This window comes from Poecilia reticulata, chromosome 11 (assembly GCF_904066995.2).
Source record: "Poecilia reticulata chromosome 11, P_reticulata-male-v2, whole genome shotgun sequence".
NCBI lineage: Eukaryota > Metazoa > Chordata > Actinopteri > Cyprinodontiformes > Poeciliidae > Poecilia > Poecilia reticulata.
This window is the reverse complement of record NC_088840.1, coordinates 14,138,122-14,157,634: the sequence shown is the minus strand read 5'-3', so window position 1 is coordinate 14,157,634 and position 19,513 is coordinate 14,138,122. Positions and strand designations below refer to the sequence as shown.

Genomic DNA, 19,513 nt, shown 5'->3' with positions numbered 1-19,513 from the left:
ATCATGGCATATATGAGAGTAACAGAATTGTAAAAAAGCATATTTTTAAACAGAAGCTACCACACCAGGAAAACATGACCACAGATACTGTACTGGTGTTTAGCAGTCCAGTGAAATAAATGTAAATATTATTTAAATGTTTTTCAGTCATTTAACTAAAAATGTATGTTTAGTTAATTTTGATGGTTGTATTTTAAAAGTAATGAAAACACAAAATTCATATTCTATGAAAATGTCAATGTTAGAGCAATAAAATGGCCAAAGATATATTAAAAAGTACCTACATTTCTGTAATGTATGATAACGTGACAGGCTAATTGAATTTCCGTTTTTTATTGCAATGAACAAAAAAATCACTTGAAGTATATATTTTTTGTGAGATGAATCTGTACAGTATATAAATTCGCTTTTATGACTTGGCTTATATTAAGTGGATATTTTAAATGACGTTTTAAAATATATTCAAACGTCTTGATATGGACACACGTGCAGGACCCACCGCTAACTCGGAGACCGAGTGGGAACGTCAGTCGGCCATCTAGAGACAGGCCTAGCTGGATAAACATGAGTGAACAAGGCGGTATGACTCGAATAATTAATGGAAGAAGTTTATTATGTGGTCGTTTCCAGATTAGTGAATAGTTTTTAGCAGTGTAAAAATATTTTAGGGATGAATTGTAGCTTCAATGGCACATTTAGCCCGAACTAAGCTAACGGTTTTCTTTCAGTTGGTTAAAATGTAACGGTTATATTACAAAAACAATGTTATTTGTTCAGTAATTTATAAAGACATTAAAACAAAATTAAAAATATGCATTCAGTTTAATTTACGACTTGAACTGCTTGGAGTTTTACATTTGACGCTAATATGAGCAACATAAAGCTACTTGGCTACTTCAACATCTTAAGCTAGCATTTGGAAGAAAGTTATAGAAAATTAAAACATTTTCTTGACTCTAATTTTGATGTTTTACATATTAATTACAAGATGCAACACTGGGTACATGATCAATGTCCCACCATAAAAACAATGTAAAACATAAGAATATGCAGGTAAAGTTTAGATGTAGCATTAATAATTTAATTTGTTACATTGGCAGGTGGAGATTTGCCGGAGCCCAAAATTGAACAGCTCATGGCCAAGCTAAGGAAGCTTCAACAAGGTATATTTTTGTAAGGTTTCATTACTCCATATGTTTAAAATACCAGAATTTATTTAGAAAACGTTTTTCATTGATACAGAAACGTTTAATTAGTTTTTGCACTATAGCGACATCTGTTGGACAAGATATACTTTTATTGAAAGTTAATATTTATTAATTTACATTTAAATATATACACCCATTGACACCTGAAAAAAAAATTATATATATATTTATGTTTTTAACACGTACATTTATAGCTAGTTAAGCCAGTGTAGCATTTCCCTTTTTTTTTTTTTTGCGAAATGACGCGCATGAGTACCGGTTTATAATGTCTTTAATTTGTGTTGGCGTTTTTTAAAATTTGGTTTAATCATTATTTAATTTTGTTGGTCTGATCAGTGGATATTCTTCACATATTGCACAAATTGAAACTGAAAGCTGGCCGTGTTGGCTTTATTGGTGGAGGAACCATCTTGACGCATAGGCTGATCTTTGCTGAACGGCACATCCGGTAGTTTAATCTCGTTCCTTTTAACCAAATAAAACCTTTAAATTACAAAGTAAGGGCCTTGAATGTATCTGAAAGAGTGAGCGCCTTGTTTAACAAGGAAGTGCTTATATTCTTCGTTGTAATTTTGTAGAAATCTTTCGTAAGGTTTGCACCAATGAGGATCCACGTTGTGATGGCGATATGTAAACGAAGACACGTTCCCGTATCAGATTGAGAAGAAATAAAGCTAATATAACCAAAACATGTCAAAACGTACAATTTTTAGACCTGGGAGAAGCTCAGGGGGTATTCACGTACACGGATGAACTAAATAAAAACGTGAACAAGTGAACAAATATTTCTTGCAACCGTGAGTGAGATAGGTCTGTGCACACAATATTAAGATTCACATGCCACTTACACGGTATTGTCAGTGAGGTATATCCTTACCTGTTACTCCATCCGTGGAGTTACAGAGCATGATGAATGGAGGTGCATGAGATATGATTAGTATCTCCCTCTCGTAGGGAACAGCAACACCCTACTTGAGCCATTCTGATTCTTGAACTGTGAATAACAATACCTGGCAAAAGTTTCACTAACGTTCATGTTCTTCAAACAGAGAAGAGACAACTTGAAGAGGAAGTCAGAGATGCCCAGTCTGTGCATGATAATTTGCAGAAGGAGCTTGCAGATTGTAAGATTCTAAACCATTCCTTAACATTTTACTTTGGCAGTCATGAGTTATTTTAAAATGCTGAGCTGTACATACCACATACTGTTGTTGAATTAAAATAACAGTAAAGGTTTATTTTGATCATACGTCATCTAATGTATTGTTCTTGTTTATTAGTACAAACCGAAGCTAATGAACTGGAAGGAATCCATAAAGATAAGAAAGGTGCACACTGTATTAACAATTTTAATGGTCAAGTGTTGTAATCCTGCTGTCTAATATTTAACTCTTTGCCTGAGACCATATGGTAATCTTTAGTAAACATTTATACTTTAACAGAATATTGTGGGGGGTTTTTTTGTTTGTTTTTGTCAGATGCATCCAGCAAGCTGCAGCTGCAATGTGAAGATTCTGAGCAGGACTTGAACAAGTAAAATATTTTTTTTAAAATCTGCCCATGTGTATCACTGTGTATGTCGCATTTCCACCACTAGATGGCAGGAATTCACCATGTAGTGAAGCGCTGGTGGCTTGGCTTGGCAATATTTTTGTCTGTTTCAGCCGTCTGTGTCTTTTTTAAAGTAATTTTACACCAAAAAAACTTTCAAAAACATCCCTGCTCATGCCTTAAGCTTGGAAAAATAAATAGACTAAACAGGAATTTTCAACGGTAAGTTCAACATTGTCACTAGAAAGGGATAGCAATTCATACACTAAAGTTTTTAAGATTATTAAACAGATGTTTCAATCTGAATAAGATTATCAGAGATATACAAATTTGTTTCAAATGATGATTTTCTTTATTAAGAGAACAAATTAATCCAAAAGCAACCAGGTCCTTTGCAAAAATACAATTCTTTATCTTGTTAAATAATTAGTTAACTGTAATTATTAAACTTTTTAAAAATTATTATTTCACAATCCCTAAAACACAACCTGCCTGACAACATGGCTAGATGTTGGATAAAAGACATTGAAGAACAAACTCCACCATGAAAGGTTTTTAGGGATATTTCTAAAGAAGTTGAAATAGTGACAAAATTTCCCAAGTCTAGCTTTCCTGCCAAAATTACTCCAAAGTCACATTGAAAACTCACCCAGAAGGTCACAAAAGAACTTGGGACAACATCTGAAGCCCTGCAGGCCTCACCTGGTCAGTTAAGGTCAGTGTTTATGACTAAGCAACAAGAAAGCAGCTGAGCAGGTGTTGTGATACAAAATGAATGAGGAGCACACACATAAATAAGAAAGGCACGATCCAGACCAACATTTATTTATTTAATTAATTAATGTATTTATTTATTTGATTAATTTATTACACTATTATGTGGCACCCAGGGTCTTCATCCTATCAGAGAACTAAATGTGCAGCGCCGCCCTTGTGTTTGACCGTGGAACTACATTCTTTAAACGAACAGCGCCGCCCTTCGGTTTGGCAAAAGAATTGCATCTTTAAATTTCCCCTGCTCTGCTGTTGAACGGACAGAAGAACATAAATTAGACTTATTTTTACTTTTTCTGGTTGTTCTGAGTTTTGGATGGAACATTTCCTTTATTCTTTTTAAAAGAATAACAATTATAATAGTGGTTCATTTATATTAACTTCTGGATAAATTGTTGCCACTTCTTTCTTAGAATTCTTTTTATTATTACATTGTTTATTTCCTTTTAACTCTTCTTCCAGTTTCTTTTTAAAGTTGGTTTGGCTGTGAACACAGTTTGACCTCAATCACATGACATGAGTCTAGATTTTGCTATAATTGTTCTTTTCTTGGGATTTGGAAATCACCTCTGAGGGTCCCGAAACAAAACAAAATCTCGACGATCCCTAAGACTTTGGGTGAAATATTCTTTGGACTAAAAGACACAAAATAAACTTATTAGAAGATGCAATTCTGGTTAGATTTTGTATAAAAACTAACAGATAATTTCAGAGAAAAACATCGCACCAAGAGTCAAAGCTGATAGTAGAGATCTGTGAATACTTTACTTCTTCACAAAACGGACATATTTAATGATCTTTTCTTTTGAGCATCTTTACCATGATACAAAGGTGTGAATTTGTGTTGGCTTATTCATTGAAGTTTTCAATAACTTTTTTTTTGCCATCACTTTTATGCCAAAACAAACTGCGGGTTTTGGATGAAGGGGCATCATTTGTATTTTTTGGTTTGGATCATTATCTTTCCGTTGTACAAAGATATGTCCAACCAGTTTGGCCTCCTTTGTTGCTTTCATTTTCCTTAACCATCTGATGGCAAAATGCTGGAATTTCCTGCCGTCCAGCATTGTCCTAAGATACATCAATGGGTGGTGTGACGCGCTTTGTTTTAACTCTTCCCTTTGAAGACAGATGGTTTGTAGGAATTGTTGCAGGAAAGCTGCAAGACAAAGGCACCGAGGCGCCATGATGCTATTACCTGTCACCTTCCTGCAAGAAGGTCTGAGGATGGAATCTGAGCCATGCAGACCTGGGAAGTTTGCACGTTTTCCCCAGTGCTTGTGAATTTCCTTCGGCTACCTCAGCTTCCTCTCATTGTTAAAAATATCCACGTTGGGTTAATTAGATATTCTAATTTGACCTGAAGAATGTGTGTCTAATGTTAAACCTGTGATGACCTGATCATCTGTTATGTATTTACAGCCTGTATAATATACTTGTTTTAGAAAGTCGTAATTATGAAAAATGTTAAACTAATCATAAACGGTTTTACCCTCTTTTTTTCACAAAAGCTTTTGTAAGTCAACATATGGTGACTGAAAGAGAAGTAATACTTTAGAATGCTTTATGATTTCATTTAGTTTATATTAAAATAATGCTTTTAATATCTTCAATGTGCTAAAATGTGTTTTGCAGGCAGCTGAAGCAGAACAAGACGAGCGAGGAATTGCTGGAACGATACAGATGTGAAATCGAGGAAGTGAAGCTGAAACACAGGAAACTGCGGTAGCTTGTCATAATGTGATAATTAATTCCATTCAGAAAAATTGACTAAAAATATTACCATAATAACTCAATAAAGCAACCTGGTTTCAACAGACTGAGATTCGAAAACCAACTTCTGCAACTGATAGAAGAGCACAAGCAACTCGACTATGCCTTTGTAAGTTTTCCTTATTTCCTCTCTCTGTTTATTAGAAACAGTAAATAACTGAAACAAAAAAAATTTTTTAGAATCCAAAGAGACTCCCAGATGAGTTGAAGAAAGCTGAAGACATAAAACATCAGCTGTCATCAGCTGGTAAGTGTTCTCTTGAGTTTTTCCCACAGTCATCTGTGAGCACCATGATTTTCTTTCTTTTTTTATATGCAAGCATGTAGTGTTTGAACTGTTTGTTGTGTGGTTGTGATAGAACAAGTGAAGTTGGCTCAGCTGCACAAACTGGACGAAGAGCTAGAGGCGGCGAAGAAACAGAACCAGTTTGAGACTGAAGATGCACAGATTCATGAGTAAACCGAATGACTTGTGTCTAGTTTTGGGGATTTAGAGTGACCAGTTCTTTGTATTGCTTTGAGCCTGGTCTCTTGCTCAGGGACCAGGCTCAATGGAAATGTTACATTTCCTTTATGTAATTGTTACGTAAAGATTTACTGAGTGAGATGGTCTTAAACAGTCAACTTATATGTTTTTCACTGCTGCTTTTAAGTACTTATTTGACTCAGTCTGAGATTTAACCACATTTATTATCTAAATTGTTCATAACCTTTATGTGGTTTTTGCTTTAAATCTGAAAAATTTTGAACTTTTTGATCTGTATTAAGATATTCTATGCTGAGGTTATATCTACGCAAGCATTCCATATAAAAATTTAACAGTTGCAATTTTGTGATTTTTCTTCATCAACAAAAAAAGAAACTTGAAAGCCTGTAATTACAAAATTCAATTTATATACAGACCTGCTTATATACACAGAACCACAACTCAAATGAGTTTAAAATATTTAATTAAATCCTTTTTTTTGTGCATATTTTAAAAACAGTGTAACACTATTAAATGTTTAAAAACAAAGAGCACAATTACCCTGTGCAACTGGTTTGCCCTCAGTGATGTCGATAATATTTAACAAAAATGAGTCCAGTGCAGTGCATACATTTACAATGCAAAACATGAACAAAACTTTTTATATATAAATATGTACATTAAAACAAAAACCATGTAAACTTTAAATCATCCCTCAGGAGTAAATCCAAGTTTGAGACATACTCTACAAAAACACAAAATAGTTTGATGCCGTCTTAAAGTGTCACACATACACCTCAGTCTCCTTTTCAACTGTGGTCAGTTTAACAAAATAGATAGGAGTCCTGCTTAGGGCGTGGACGTTAGAAGTAAAACGAGTTATATAAGCTGGCATGGCTTTGCTCCAGAACTGCAATACACCCAAACGTCTTTCTCTTGGTTTCCTTTAGAAGTAATGCCTTATTGAAATCCCCCCACCCCCAAAATAAACAACATGCTAATAAAATGTTTTACAGTGACTCAGAGCAACTGTAAATGATTTACATTTTTATTTACATAAAACAAAGGACAGCACGCATTCATTAGTCAAGTACTCTGACCGAAATCCCCTCCCTGAATGGTTATTTGACATCTTTAGCCCTAAACAGTGGGTCCACACCTTAATGGAAAGGTAGACTTTGCTACAGCTTTGACTTTTATCAAAAAAACCCAGGCTTGCTAATGCAGTTTGAGTTTATAAAACCCCACATATTTGCACACCTCATTTTCTTTACTCCAACAGCACTTCCCACAACTTCATTCTCAGTACTACCCACATCTTTATTTCTTTGGGCTTGCATTGACTCTCCTACTTTAGTAATGGCCTTGATGAGCCATTGGCACATGATGAAACCACAAGGACACTCTCTCATGTTTATCTACAAACTAGTCCCAGGCACACAAACATTACCATGAACTCACAACACTGGTACTGTATACTTACTGCAGAATACTGTGGTGCTTTTTTTTTTAAACTGGCATGTTTAAAAAACTTATTTTTCTGGTGAAACATGTGCAGTCTCTTTGTTTTCATCTTCAAGTTCCCCTGTCACGTTCATACAGGCTTGGTTTATGCGAAACAGCCTACCTTTTTATCTGTGTGGTGAAACATTAGCCAATGCTGTCAGTGTGCAAGTAGTCACTTTTGTCTTTCAGTCACCATATAAGGAGAAAGTAGTACCGGTTCTTGGCAAGGAGACACATTCCAAACCCAATGACTTTAGTTTTTTTTTTCAGCATTTTCAATATCGTCTTTTCAAGTTTTATTACTTCTTTGTATAAGAAAAGGCTGCAGCTCTTGCACCAGAAGTGCTTTGTGGAGTGATGGATTGTTGTTGGCACAAGTTGGCAATGGCTGTTTTTGATCGTCTTGCATAAATAGTCTGCATATAAAAGGCCGGTCCTCCATCTTTCGTTATGCCAGGCTATTCCCCATCTGTTAACAAAGCAACAAGGATAACAGTGAAATTAATGTGTCTGCCCTTTTTCTACTTCTTCTCCTGTATGCTTGCTTTCACTAAAGTGAAACTTTACTACTTATGCAATCCTGTGTGGTAAATTAAAAAGTTATATTTGGTAAGAATACATTGAAATTGTGCCAGAACCTTTCTATACAGTGCTGTGAAAGGTACTGCCGCCTTACAGATTATTTCTGGGGTATGTTTGTTTTTCATAAAGTTTTGTTATTTCAGGTAAACAAACAATTTGAATGTCTCAGATTATCAACGTAAATACAAAAGGGACATTTTAAATGATTTCATTTAATAAAGGAACAAAATCTGTCCAAACAAACACTGGCTGAAAATATAATTGTCCCAGTTGGTAAATCATGATGATCCCGTGATTAACCATCCATCCATCCATTTTCTTGAACCCTTTTCCCTCAGTGGGGTCGGGAGGGGTGCTGGTGCCCATCTCCAGCCAACGTTTTGGGCGGGAGGCGGGGTACACCCTGGACAGGTCGCCAGTCTGTCACAGGGCAACTCAGAGACACACAACCATGCACACACACACTCACACCTAGGGGCAATTTGGAGAGGCCAATTAACCTGACGGTCATGTTTTTGGACTGTGGGAGGAAACCGGAGTACCCGGAGAGAACCCACGCATGCACAGGGAGAACATGCAAACTCCATGCAGAAAGACCCCAGGCTGGGAATCAAACCCAGAACCTTCTTGCTGCAAGGCAACAGCTCTACCAACTGCGCAGCCCTGTGATTAACCATATTTTTTGTATTACTGGGTTAAACTTTAAACAGGATTGACTACTCCCAGACAAGTGAGTAATTCTGGTCTAGTTAAATCCTTTACATAGAGCCTGTCTGACAACAAAGAGTATTCTAAAAGATCTCACAAAGCAATACATTATGATCCAATTGAAAGAAACTTAAGAACAGAAGAAAAACAATCCTATCAGGATTCCAGTGCACCACAATGAGAGCCATTATCCACAAAATGGTGGAAATGTGGAATCATGGTTAATTGTCACAGGAGAAAAGCCTGTCCACCAAAACAGGAGAGTCTAAACTATTTATCCAGTTGGTTAAAAAAGAATCCAGAACAAGATCTGCATGCCTGAATTTTCTCAGTACATAAACAATGAGAAAGAGACATCTCTTTATCCTTTGTGAGTTTCATTAGCTTCTTCACATGAAGTCCTCATTGGAAAAATTATATTTGTATTTACTTGGGTTATCATTGTCGGATGTTAACGTTAAGATTAGTTCATGATCTGAACAATAAGTGTGTCAATCAAACAAATGTGTAAAAAACCTCAAAAGGGGGCAAGAACTTCTTCACAGCACTGTATATACCAGGCAGAACATATTAGCTTGTTCACCAAAATAAAATTATCTTTAGTAAAATTAACTATATTCTTGTTACTATATAGTCTATGTACAAACATTTCAAATTAACAGATAATGAAAAACAGAATATTTCTACATCTAAACATTGGTTTATTTTTATGATTCAGAACGCTGACAAGATGATCTATATTTATCTTAACTATATTTTTTTGCCATCAGTGCTGGTGGCATTAACTACCTCAAAACGGCTGTAGACCTTCTTCTCCTTCCTCAGGCTCTCTATCCTCTTCAGCAGCCCTTCCCTCTCCTGGTTGCTGCTTTGTGGTCGCAGAAATCGATTTTTCTTAAAGGGGTTCTGTGTCTCTTGACCTTTGTCCATGGCACCACTGTCTTTGTCCCCTCCGGGTTCTTCTCGCTCCTGGCGGTTTTTCTGGCTGTTCGCTGAGATTTGTTCCAGAATGACTTTAGTGTCATCTCGCAGGTTGCTGCTGTACAAAGCTGAGTTTCCTGAGGCCTGGTAGCGGGATGAAGATGATTTCCCAGCAGATTCTTTGTGGTTTGTGGCGGGTTGTTCGGTAGTCGCGGATGTTGTGACCTTTGCTGAGGAGCCCTTTTTGCTTGAGTCGTCAGCCACCTCCATGACAGTGCTCATGCCCCTGTCGTCTCCTGAGGCTTTCTTCTCTTTATCCTTTGGCCCCAGGAACCCCTTTAACCTCTGAGTCTGTTTCTTCAGGAATTCAAGTGTCTTACCATCACCCTTTCCTTCACCAATTGTATTTAGCGAAGTATTAGATCCCATACCTTTGTGCAGTCCTTCTTTAGACTCTTCATGTGGTAGCGTTGAAGAACTGTGAGAGCGATTCTTTTTCATTTCACTCTTTTCAGCATCTGTTGCATCTTTTGTTAGAACATCATCACAAGAGATGCGACGAGGATTCAGGGACAGGGACTTAATCTTCAGCTGATCTTTCCTGAATAACTTAGGTGATGGAGGAGGCTTTAGAGACTTGAGGTCGTCTTTCTTTTGACTCTCTGTCTCATTTTCCTTTTTGTGAAGTTGCAATGTCTCTGAAAGCTTCAGGGAACTTCCAAAAGGCTTTGGGGTTATTAATGAAGGCTTGACTGAACTTACTGAAGTTCTGCGAGAGAGCTCTGCCAGTTTTGCTGCGATGTCTGGCTTCTTGGGTTCTTGTTCTGTCGAAGTGACGGCTACAGATGAGGTTTTTGGAGGAGTTGTGTCTGGACACAAAGGGACCTTCTCAGAAAGGTCTGGCTTTTTTTCAGCAGGCTCTAAGGCTTTTTGAGATTGCTCTGTCTCCATTTTTGAGGCTTTTCTCTTGTTCTCCAAATCTTTAAAATACTGTAGTCTACTAGCTGGGTCATTTACATTTACTGAGGGTTTGACTTTAATTGTCTCAGCACTCACTATTTTTTCTTCTTTTTTAGTACTATGGGTTTCCTCTTTTTCCGTAATCTGACTTTTATTTTCTTGTTCCTTTTTCTGTTGCTCTTTCTTCTCATTTTCTTTCTCTTTCTCCTTTACCTTTTCCTCTCGCTCTTCCTTTTCTTTTACATTGTCTTTATCTTCAGCTTTCTTTCGCCACTCAAAAGGCTCACGAGAGAAAGACCTTCTCTTTTCAAGAATCTGGGCCACAAGGGAGGAAGTGCGTATCGTATCTAACTGGTCATCTTCTTCAGTCGCTGGTTTTAGACCTAGACTGCCACTGTGCATCTCTGCTTTGGAAGATGAGAATATAAGCGAGGAGCGCAGACGAGAGCTACGCTGGAGGAGAGGGTTCACGCGAGAGCGGATTGATTCATGCCTGGACAAAAAGATATCTGGAGCTTCCTTAACCTCCAAATCTTCTGCAGTATTCCTCGTTGAACCCCTCTCTGACTCCCTTTCCTTTTCCCTTTCTACTATTCTGTCTCTTTTTTCCAAAACAGAAGACCTCCAATCACTGAAAGAGGGAAGCACATCATTGCTTGCTGTTGGGGTAGAGTCTTGATTGTTGCTGTCAGGTAATTTTGGCTTTCCAAAGCGGGGTTTCAGTATATCTGGTCTGGGCTTGGGCGGCACAGTTGGTGGATCCTTTAGTCTAAAGTGTGAAGCTAAATTTTCACATGAACCTAATTGCTCACCAGGCGGGGGATCCTCAAACGCATCATGACCCATAGGCTGAGGCAATCCTTCTTCTCCACCATCCTCATAGGTACTCAGATATGAGTGGATTCTCCAACTCCTCATACCTTGCTTTACACTTGGATCTTGGTCGTACTCTTGATCAGACTGCTTTTGAAAATGTCCTTTCTCAGGTGGGTGTAAATGTGTCGGTGAACGCTGACAAGCGTAAGCCTGTCCTATGGTTGGTCTCTGACTAGCGGATCCTCCTCCATATCGCCCAGCTACATGTGGGGCATGGAGCCCTTCTGGTCCTCTCAGGTCCTCAGATGAAAAGTAGTCCCTTATTCCAGGTGGAGGCTCCCGGTCTGAGTGAAAACTTGATTCTGAATACTGGTCAATGGGAAGGTGATGATGGGCTCGAAGTCTGTCGTAGTGTCCGTGGCCAGAACCAGGACCAGGGCCTTCACTGTAGTAATGGCTACTTGAAATTTGCTCTCTGAAAAAAAAAACCCATTGATCTTTATAGTTGACTTAGTTGTCAATGTACAGACATTTCTGCACAAATTATAGTACATGAGATGAATTAAAATAATAAAATACTGAAACAATGTGCATTTTAAAATCAATTACCTGTGAAAATCTGTTTCATCCAGATTGTTCATTACTCTGTGCTTCATGTATTGTCGTGAAGATGAATAATTTTCCTGGGTCCCTTCAGCGTAGCTATGTCTCTTGAAGGCACTTGAACTCAACTCCATCTGCCTGGACACAATGGACTTTCCCTGCTCCAGGTATGACTGCTGGAGGCGAAACTGTTGCTGAGAATATTTTCCTATCGTTATTCCTGCACTCGGTTCCAGGGTGTGACGAAACGTGTCATTCCTCCGGAAAGGCAGTGAAGTGTTACGATCTAACTCCCCATATGGGAAGGCTGAATGCATCTCAGGCTGTCTCCTGAAACCAGGATTACGTAAAGACTGTGACCTCTTTAAACCAAACTGGGTGTTCTTGTAGCTGCTGGTGCCCGGATCAGGAATTGTGAGTGGTCCACTGGATGGATCAATAATCAGAGGCTCTGACTGAGCAAAGAGAATACGAAACTCCTCATCAAAAGTAGTGACCAGTTCTCCAAGGAAGAGGTGTGCGATGCATCGGTGGATCTTCTCATACGACCACATAAAACTAGAAATAGACAAAAGAGAAAGTCTTAGCGTTTTTAAATAACTACAACATAATTAAATGATATTATTAACATACCTGTAGTTCCCACTGAGGACAGCCCGGCAGTCAGTCAAGAGAAAACGATCTTTCACCTGTCCTTTAAACGATTTCCCTGTCCGAGAGTAGTATGTTACTCCTGCAACAGTCCTGACGCGCATCATCTAGAAAATGAACATTTTACCTGTTAGTGCACACCATGTGTAAAATTTTGCAAAGGGTAAAAAGACAAAAATGTGAGAAAAGACACGTGGAATGTAATGAAACCTGAAACTCACTTGTATTAAGTCCAGGTTGACTTTGCAGCTCATAACCATATTGACAAAGTGAGGAGCATTCCTCTCATCAAGTAGAATGTAAACAGGAACATGGCGTCCTGCTGCTTCCAAGAGGTCACCGAAAATGTCAACATCTGTGAACATGTCCATCACAATTGCGATAACCTAGACGCAAGAACAAACACACTTATTTTAGGGACACGTGATTATTGTATAGTCAGTTTCTTAAACCCGTCCTCTAACAGGACTATATAGGTCCCTGTCATTTGACGCTTTGTAGTTTTGGTCAAGTCATACCCATTTTTGTTAAAGACAAAACAACAGAGAAAGTGAGATTTTCAGATAAAAATATACAACTAGGTATAAACAAGATTTGACCATTTTTATAGTCAGATAATTCACTACGAACAAAACTGAAAAGAAAAACACTGCTGTGTACGGTTAGGTAGTATGAAATGGTGTGTTAAAATGTATGAAGTTCGAGCTGGAAAGGAAGAAATGATAAAGTATTAGTAAAAATTGGTGAACTAAGCCAGGACTTTCTTTATTTGAATATTTGTATTTATCTAGATGGCCTTGCTTCCTGTTTGTTGACTTGACACGTTTTTTTTTAATCCAACTTAAGTTTCAACTCTTAATAAAAGACTTGAAACAAAATAGACATTCCATGAACATTTGACTACACTCAGTATATCTGCCGCACTAACTTTACATAAGGTTTGCAGGGTGACTCATTTTATTTCCAAGCTGTCATTCCTACATGAGCATGCTGAGGCACTGACTTCAGGAGAGTTGCTAAAAGTAAACGCCTGCGAGACACAGCTCAGAACGCTGTAAATTCAGACAGAAACGTATGACAAATAAAGGCACGATCCTTCAGACCAACGAGTTTGACTGCTCGTCACATTTGGCAGTCATTCTGCTGCTAATCATATTTTTAATTTAGCTGACGGCCAGTGAGTTGGAAATTTCACTAAAAGGGAGTGGTGGAAACGTTGCCAGAGGTAGACAAAACAAAAAAAGAGTTCAAACTAACAAGTCAGAGTACACAACTGTACCTGGCAGGGCTTTATCAACCAGTTTTTCTCTTTTTCAGAAATAACAGTTGCCTTATGGGATGCATACTGATAGGACAGCACTGAAACAAATACATCATACCCTGACACAAACCCACCCAGGCTACAAATGTGCTTCCTAATACATTCATGTATTTAAAGTATAAATACGTAAATCAAGCCTGCACGTTGTAACATCTATCTTTCTTGCACCCTGGTGTTTATACTTACATGCCGTGCATTTTTGATGAGTCTCCTGGCCTGCTCCTTAATGCTGGGCGTTTCTGAGTCGCAGGGGTTGACCAGAGTGGTGACCTCTGTGGGCCCAATAAAGCTGTGCTGCGGAAGCGGCCATCCCAGGTCCAGCCCTGGCGCAGCCGTGTCAGACTGCAGTGGCCAGTAGGTGTCAGAGGAGCCCTCGGCGTCCTGCCCTCCCTCATAGTATGTAAGCTCAGGGGCACCCGAGGACTGGCTGGGTCCCTGCAGTGTGGACTTGATGTATTCAATTTCCGACTGGGACAGGAAACCCACCAAATCTGACGTCTGGAGGAATTCAAAGTAGCCCTGGTGCAACAACACAAACAAGTTCAGTGAATGATAAAAATAAAAAAGCATTACAGTACTGTAAATTGGACCCTTACCGTTTACTTCTGTTTTTGTGTAACATTTCAATATTGTAGAAAAAAATAACTGTAATACAGATTTAATTTCTTATAGGAAAAAGAAATCTACACAAACTTTTGGTGACATCAATAACTGGTAATTAGCCTTTTACAGTTCTGACTGTAATCAGATCTGTAAAATGACAAGGGGTGGCAAGTAAAATTCAAACCGATTGTCTGAAAAATGTTTAATTGCAGTTAATGCATCATTTAACAAAGGGTCCATTTCTTTGAATTATGTTTTTCCCCTCATAAACAAAATCGTAAATTGAAAACTGTCATTGTATTTACTTTGATTTTTAGTTTTGCATGATAATTTGTTGGTTTGATATAAAACATAAAAGTATCAAACACTACAAAAGACAAATGTTGTTCTATGGCCCCGCATCTGTTTTGACACATTACTCACATTATGGAAAATACAAAAGAATTGTAACTGTTACCTGTATGTCATGTTCAATCAGAACATCAATAGCTAGACGATACTCCTCGCGGTAGTGTGGCGGTAGATAGTTTGGGTCAAGTGGATTATCACCAACCGATGAGCTCTGTGACCGGTGCGGCATTGTTGGACTGGGTGCGGTCAAAAGTCAAATGAAAAGCCTCTGCAGGAAAGGTAGAAACAAGAAAGGGCAGCAGAGTTAGCTAGGAGCCTTAGAATCTCGAGAGAAAACATGAAAGCACCCTGGTCCAAAAAGAAATAGATGCTTTCCTGTATTTAGATCACCTTCCTATTGTGGTTGCTCTCACTGTAATAACACTCCACTCCCGCATTAATGACAAACAATACAGTAATTCAATTAGAAATCCCTTATGAGAGAAAGGCAGCTTTGTGTTAGGATGCACAAGCGGGCATGTTTCCTACAGCAAACAAAGCAACTGTTGTTAGTAAATCAATGCCAGGCGATTAAAGGTAACTTCATATGATCCCAGTTTTATTCAAGATAACTAACAGCTATACAAGATAATTGCTATGAGATTTTTCATTGCCGGGATGAGATCTAATTTAATTTAGTCAAGTAAAGAAATGTCAGTCTTGTGACTCATTCCCTCTTGAATTACCTTAAATTTGGGAATTTGATCAAAATCAAATAAACAGATTAAGAATCACATTTTGAAATTTTCGTTACAGACTTTGACGTGTTAAGTCTGTTTCAATGAACACCATACCTGTACTTGGCAATAAAACAATCACATAATAATGCTAATGATTAACTCCATCAGGATTTGGCTTGTAGAATAAATGTAAACAGGTCTTTGGACATAGAAACAGCAGGAGGAAGAAGATACAATGGAAGGAAGACGGAGGGATAAAGGACCTAAAAGAGGCGTGGGGAATGGTGGGAAAGGTATGAGGAGGTGTATAGACAAGTCCGTTCTTACGTTTGCTAAATGAACTTGTCATGCCGGTGCGTCATGCTTCATGTTGCTAGTTGCTAGGCCTTGCCGAGGAAAGTATGTTGCTGCAAGAAAACTCTTTTTTAAGCTGTCCCATGACTTTTAACTTACTTGTTACCTAATGTGAGCATGATTTATTTTCCTCAAGTTCAACGTTACTGACATAATCAGTGTCAGTGATTAGATTCCTAATGTTCAAAACAAGAAGATAAAGTAGATGTGACCACTACTTTCAAGATTGTGTTTATTTCTTTGATAAGTAGAAAAATGATAAACTTTGACAATCATTTCAGGCTTGAACAATGTCTCCCTTACTGTTAAGCTTGTAGACCATATGAGTTGCACTTTTAAAGCAAAATTTTAATCAAGTTAAATCTCATGTGCTTATTTTTCCACAAATAAGCACATGGTCTCAACAGGTAGTCTGGAGAAACTTATGAAAGTGTTCTTATTTTCTCAGACTAACTGGAAGTCTGGTGAAATTATCAGGGTGTGACATGATCGGCTCAGGCTGGGAGGGACTGTACCTGTTATAAAAGTATGGATAATGCGCTCTGTGTAAACTTTCAGGAACAGTTCAGGGCTTGGTTGTGGTGATAGCAGAGGGTACAAGTCCTAACCCACAAACAGTGGAAGAATCCACTTGACTCAGTGGACTGGTGAGTCATCCAGTAGCCTGGTGTGGCTTGGCCAGAGGATGCAAATACAAACTGCAGCTTTGTGATTCGTACATGAGAAAAATGGCTCACTTCCTCTTTATTCACTTATTTCAGGCCATGAAAGTTAGTCCGTTTCTTCTTCTTTTTCTTACTTATTACTATTATTACTAACTGCTTCTTGGTTCTATGTCCCTGCTTACTTTCAAAGATAAAAATCACCTAATTTATTTATTTGATTTTACTCTAAATCTTACGATAAGCTACAGACGCTTTGTTGTTTTGAATGCAAACACATGCTGCAGGAAATGAATGACAACCACAAACTGAAAAAATATCGTGCTTGGAGTGTGCAAACCTCAAATTAACAACCGTGTTATGTAACATAACAGCCTTAAACTAGCTGTCAGCACCCTCAAATTACAGGTATCGTTGCAGACATTGTATTCAGTTACCTTTTTCATAATTATTATCAAGTAATCATATGTCTTAACATTTTTGTTATTCACTAAATGCACCGTAACATCTAAAAAATTAAAGTTCTGTCATGAAGTTATAATAATTTTTTTATTTAAACAGAAGAGTGATAAAATAATAATAAAAAAATAGGTTATGTAATACTTGCTAAAATTTCTATTGACTACAAGTAGAAAAAGTAAAAGTGCGGGTTTAAAATGAATTGATCCATTTACCCTAAATAAAGTTTTTGTAGTCATTTGAATGATGATTACATTTTTCATATAGGCATTGGCTGGTAATAGATTTCTTACATAATAACAAACATGTATTAGTACAACAATTTAAAACAAAACTGTATAACATCGTCTACATACATTGATAAAAAAGTACAGTACAACAGTACTTTGATTTTAAACACTACAGAAATTATTTGTACTGAAATAATGCAACACTTGATTCTGACAATTAGCACATAGACCTAAGCAGAAAATATAAAACTAAATAAATGCTCACTTAAATTTTATCGTAGTTTTCAATTGCTTAATGGGGAGAATATTTGTCTCACTTTTCTACCTTTTTATTCTTTATAGAGTAACACACGTGTATTAAGTTGATATAAAAAAAATTGTACAACCTTCTCAGTTAGCTAGTCTGCAGTCAGCTTCTTCCTAGACATGTCGATTTGAGCCTGCCAGTTGTATTTTAAAACAATTTTTTTTAATAATGAATCTGTTTTTCACAACATAACTGTTCATATTTTTCTTTTTTGTAAGCAAAGACAAATAATAACAGATTTGTCCCAGCCTGGAGAATACTGTACAGCAACAGCTTGTTTTTTTAGGGGTGCAACACTCCACCAGTCTGCAGACTTTGCTCCACACAGCAGGAGAAAACTCCAGTCACTTATTAAAAATATAAACCACAGGAGTAGCATGATGGAAAAAGTTAGGGATATTGAAACCTTGGTACACATATTAACAGTTACTGTGTAACTATGCCATTGTGGATTTTTGCATCGTCTAAATGCATTTTTTTCTTTTAGTCACTTCAAAGATCTCTGTTAATTTTTCCTGTTGTTCCTTAGATGCAAAATTTTCTAAAATCCAGTGGAAAACAATGTGGGAGATGGTCTTTATTATGCAGCCATTTCAATAGACATTAACATGAATTTAATCCATGTACTAAATTAACAAACAGGCTAAAACTACTTTGCAGTAGACAAATTTTTGTTTCCAAGAATTTTAGATCTTTAAAGGAACTCGTTTTGCGCGACATTTTCATTAATCATCAGTTTATTAAAATTTCTGGCAGTAAAGCTGAATTATGTTAGCCCTGAGGTGGTTATGAGGTAAGAGCCTGAATCAAACACAAAGATACCAAACAGAGCGTGATGGTTTCTTCTTCACCCTGATCACCTGTGGATCACTGCAGGAAGAGGCGGTGGAGGAGAGGAGCTATGACAGGTAGGATATCAAAACAGATACCAGTGCTTTGTTTGCTGCTATGGCAACAGACGTGAGCACCAAAGTGCAAGCACTGACACACATTGGGAATCTGGGATTCTGTATTTCTGCTTCAGGTAAGAAGCTTTTCCACACGAGGCAAAGCCAAACGCAAATGTACCGTAAACAAAGCTGGGGTGAAACACTAAACCAGCAGCAAAACACTGCAGCAGACACTGCTAATGTGTCAGTGGTTCATTTTCAACATCCCTGCATGAGATGACAAAAACAAACCACTAAATTGAGCCGGTCTTGATGGCGGAGAGTGAGTTAAACAAAGGTTGAAGAGACACAAACTCTCAAGAAGTATCGCTCTCTACCTGAACACGCCTCGCTGAGCAAACACCGGGTTTGATCCGGCATGTTCATTCCAGGTGTTATAACTCGTCGTGAACGGAGCAAGAACAGAATACCTGAGAACAGGTTTTGGAGGCTGTGAAGTTCTGCTGCTCGTTTCAGGACGCCACAGTTTTTCCATTGTTGTCGGAGTAATGTACACAAACTGAGATAAATCCACACAGTGCCTCTCTTGTCTCTCTGCAGATCATCACACCTCAACGCGGCTGATGAGTGGAGCACAAAAGACGGTTCAAAGACAGATGAGCACGTATTGAATGTGACAGCACTCAGAGGTTCGCATCCCATCCCGTTTTAGGCTAGAAAAACAGGTCCTCTGAAGTGCCTCATCTGTTCCAACTGCCTTCAGGCCTGCGGTCAGCTTGAATGGAAAACTTAGCGGCCGGCGCATGAAAGTATTTCTGTTTTTTTCCAGCTCCTCTCTTCCTAAAGCACATTAGCCCTCAAAAATAAACTGTAAATATACTTTGACTTTTTTTTTTTTTTTTTTTTGACACAAATGCGAAAGAGAACACACTAATCAATGAGATGCAACCGCTGCCGTGTGGGAAATGTGACAAGATTCAATTAAGACACGCACACACTGAAGAGAGCTGGAATTTAAGAGCTTTTTTAACTCAAAATTACAACCACATGTTCAGGCTATTCCTGCACAGTGACTCACTCTGGCTGAATCGAGGATAA

The 19,513-nt window shown here is 37.9% G+C and overlaps 2 protein-coding genes and 1 non-coding gene across 8 annotated transcripts in view; 2 read left to right on the top strand and 1 right to left on the bottom strand.

The window, feature by feature from the left end:
* Positions 1-458: 458 nt before the first annotated feature.
* Positions 459-19,300, top strand: si:ch211-199g17.9 (synaptonemal complex central element protein 1). Of its 3 annotated transcripts, XM_008421982.3 has the most exons (10): positions 459-580; positions 1,101-1,163; positions 2,258-2,332; positions 2,489-2,536; positions 2,687-2,741; positions 5,169-5,258; positions 5,352-5,415; positions 5,487-5,553; positions 5,666-5,762; positions 19,016-19,300. In XM_008421982.3, exons 1-10 carry the CDS (start codon positions 565-567, stop codon positions 19,125-19,127), a joined length of 687 nt encoding a protein of 228 aa, XP_008420204.1. In that variant the 5' UTR covers positions 459-564; the 3' UTR covers positions 19,128-19,300. The 3 variants fall into 3 exon arrangements, with proteins under 3 accessions (XP_008420204.1, XP_081469168.1, XP_081469169.1); XM_081613042.1 differs by lacking the exon at positions 2,489-2,536; XM_081613043.1 differs by lacking the exon at positions 5,666-5,762.
* LOC145553921 (U8 small nucleolar RNA) lies at positions 2,063-2,195 on the top strand. Its single transcript, XR_014089992.1, has one exon. It is a non-coding gene; the product is annotated as a U8 small nucleolar RNA (small nucleolar RNA).
* fam83hb (family with sequence similarity 83 member Hb) overlaps positions 6,240-19,513 on the bottom strand; it is a 29,657-nt gene continuing 16,383 nt past the window's right edge. For all 4 annotated transcript variants that reach the window (XM_008421988.3, XM_081613040.1, XM_081613041.1 and 1 more), the window contains 7 exons: positions 14,901-15,062; positions 14,027-14,359; positions 12,741-12,905; positions 12,502-12,626; positions 11,875-12,426; positions 9,358-11,740; positions 6,240-7,747 (listed from right to left, as the gene is read on the bottom strand). In XM_008421988.3, the coding sequence (XP_008420210.1) occupies positions 7,727-7,747; positions 9,358-11,740; positions 11,875-12,426; positions 12,502-12,626; positions 12,741-12,905; positions 14,027-14,359; positions 14,901-15,023 (3,702 nt within the window). In that variant the 5' untranslated portion in view covers positions 15,024-15,062 and the 3' untranslated portion in view covers positions 6,240-7,726. The remainder of the gene's footprint in view (positions 7,748-9,357; positions 11,741-11,874; positions 12,427-12,501; positions 12,627-12,740; positions 12,906-14,026; positions 14,360-14,900; positions 15,063-19,513) is intronic.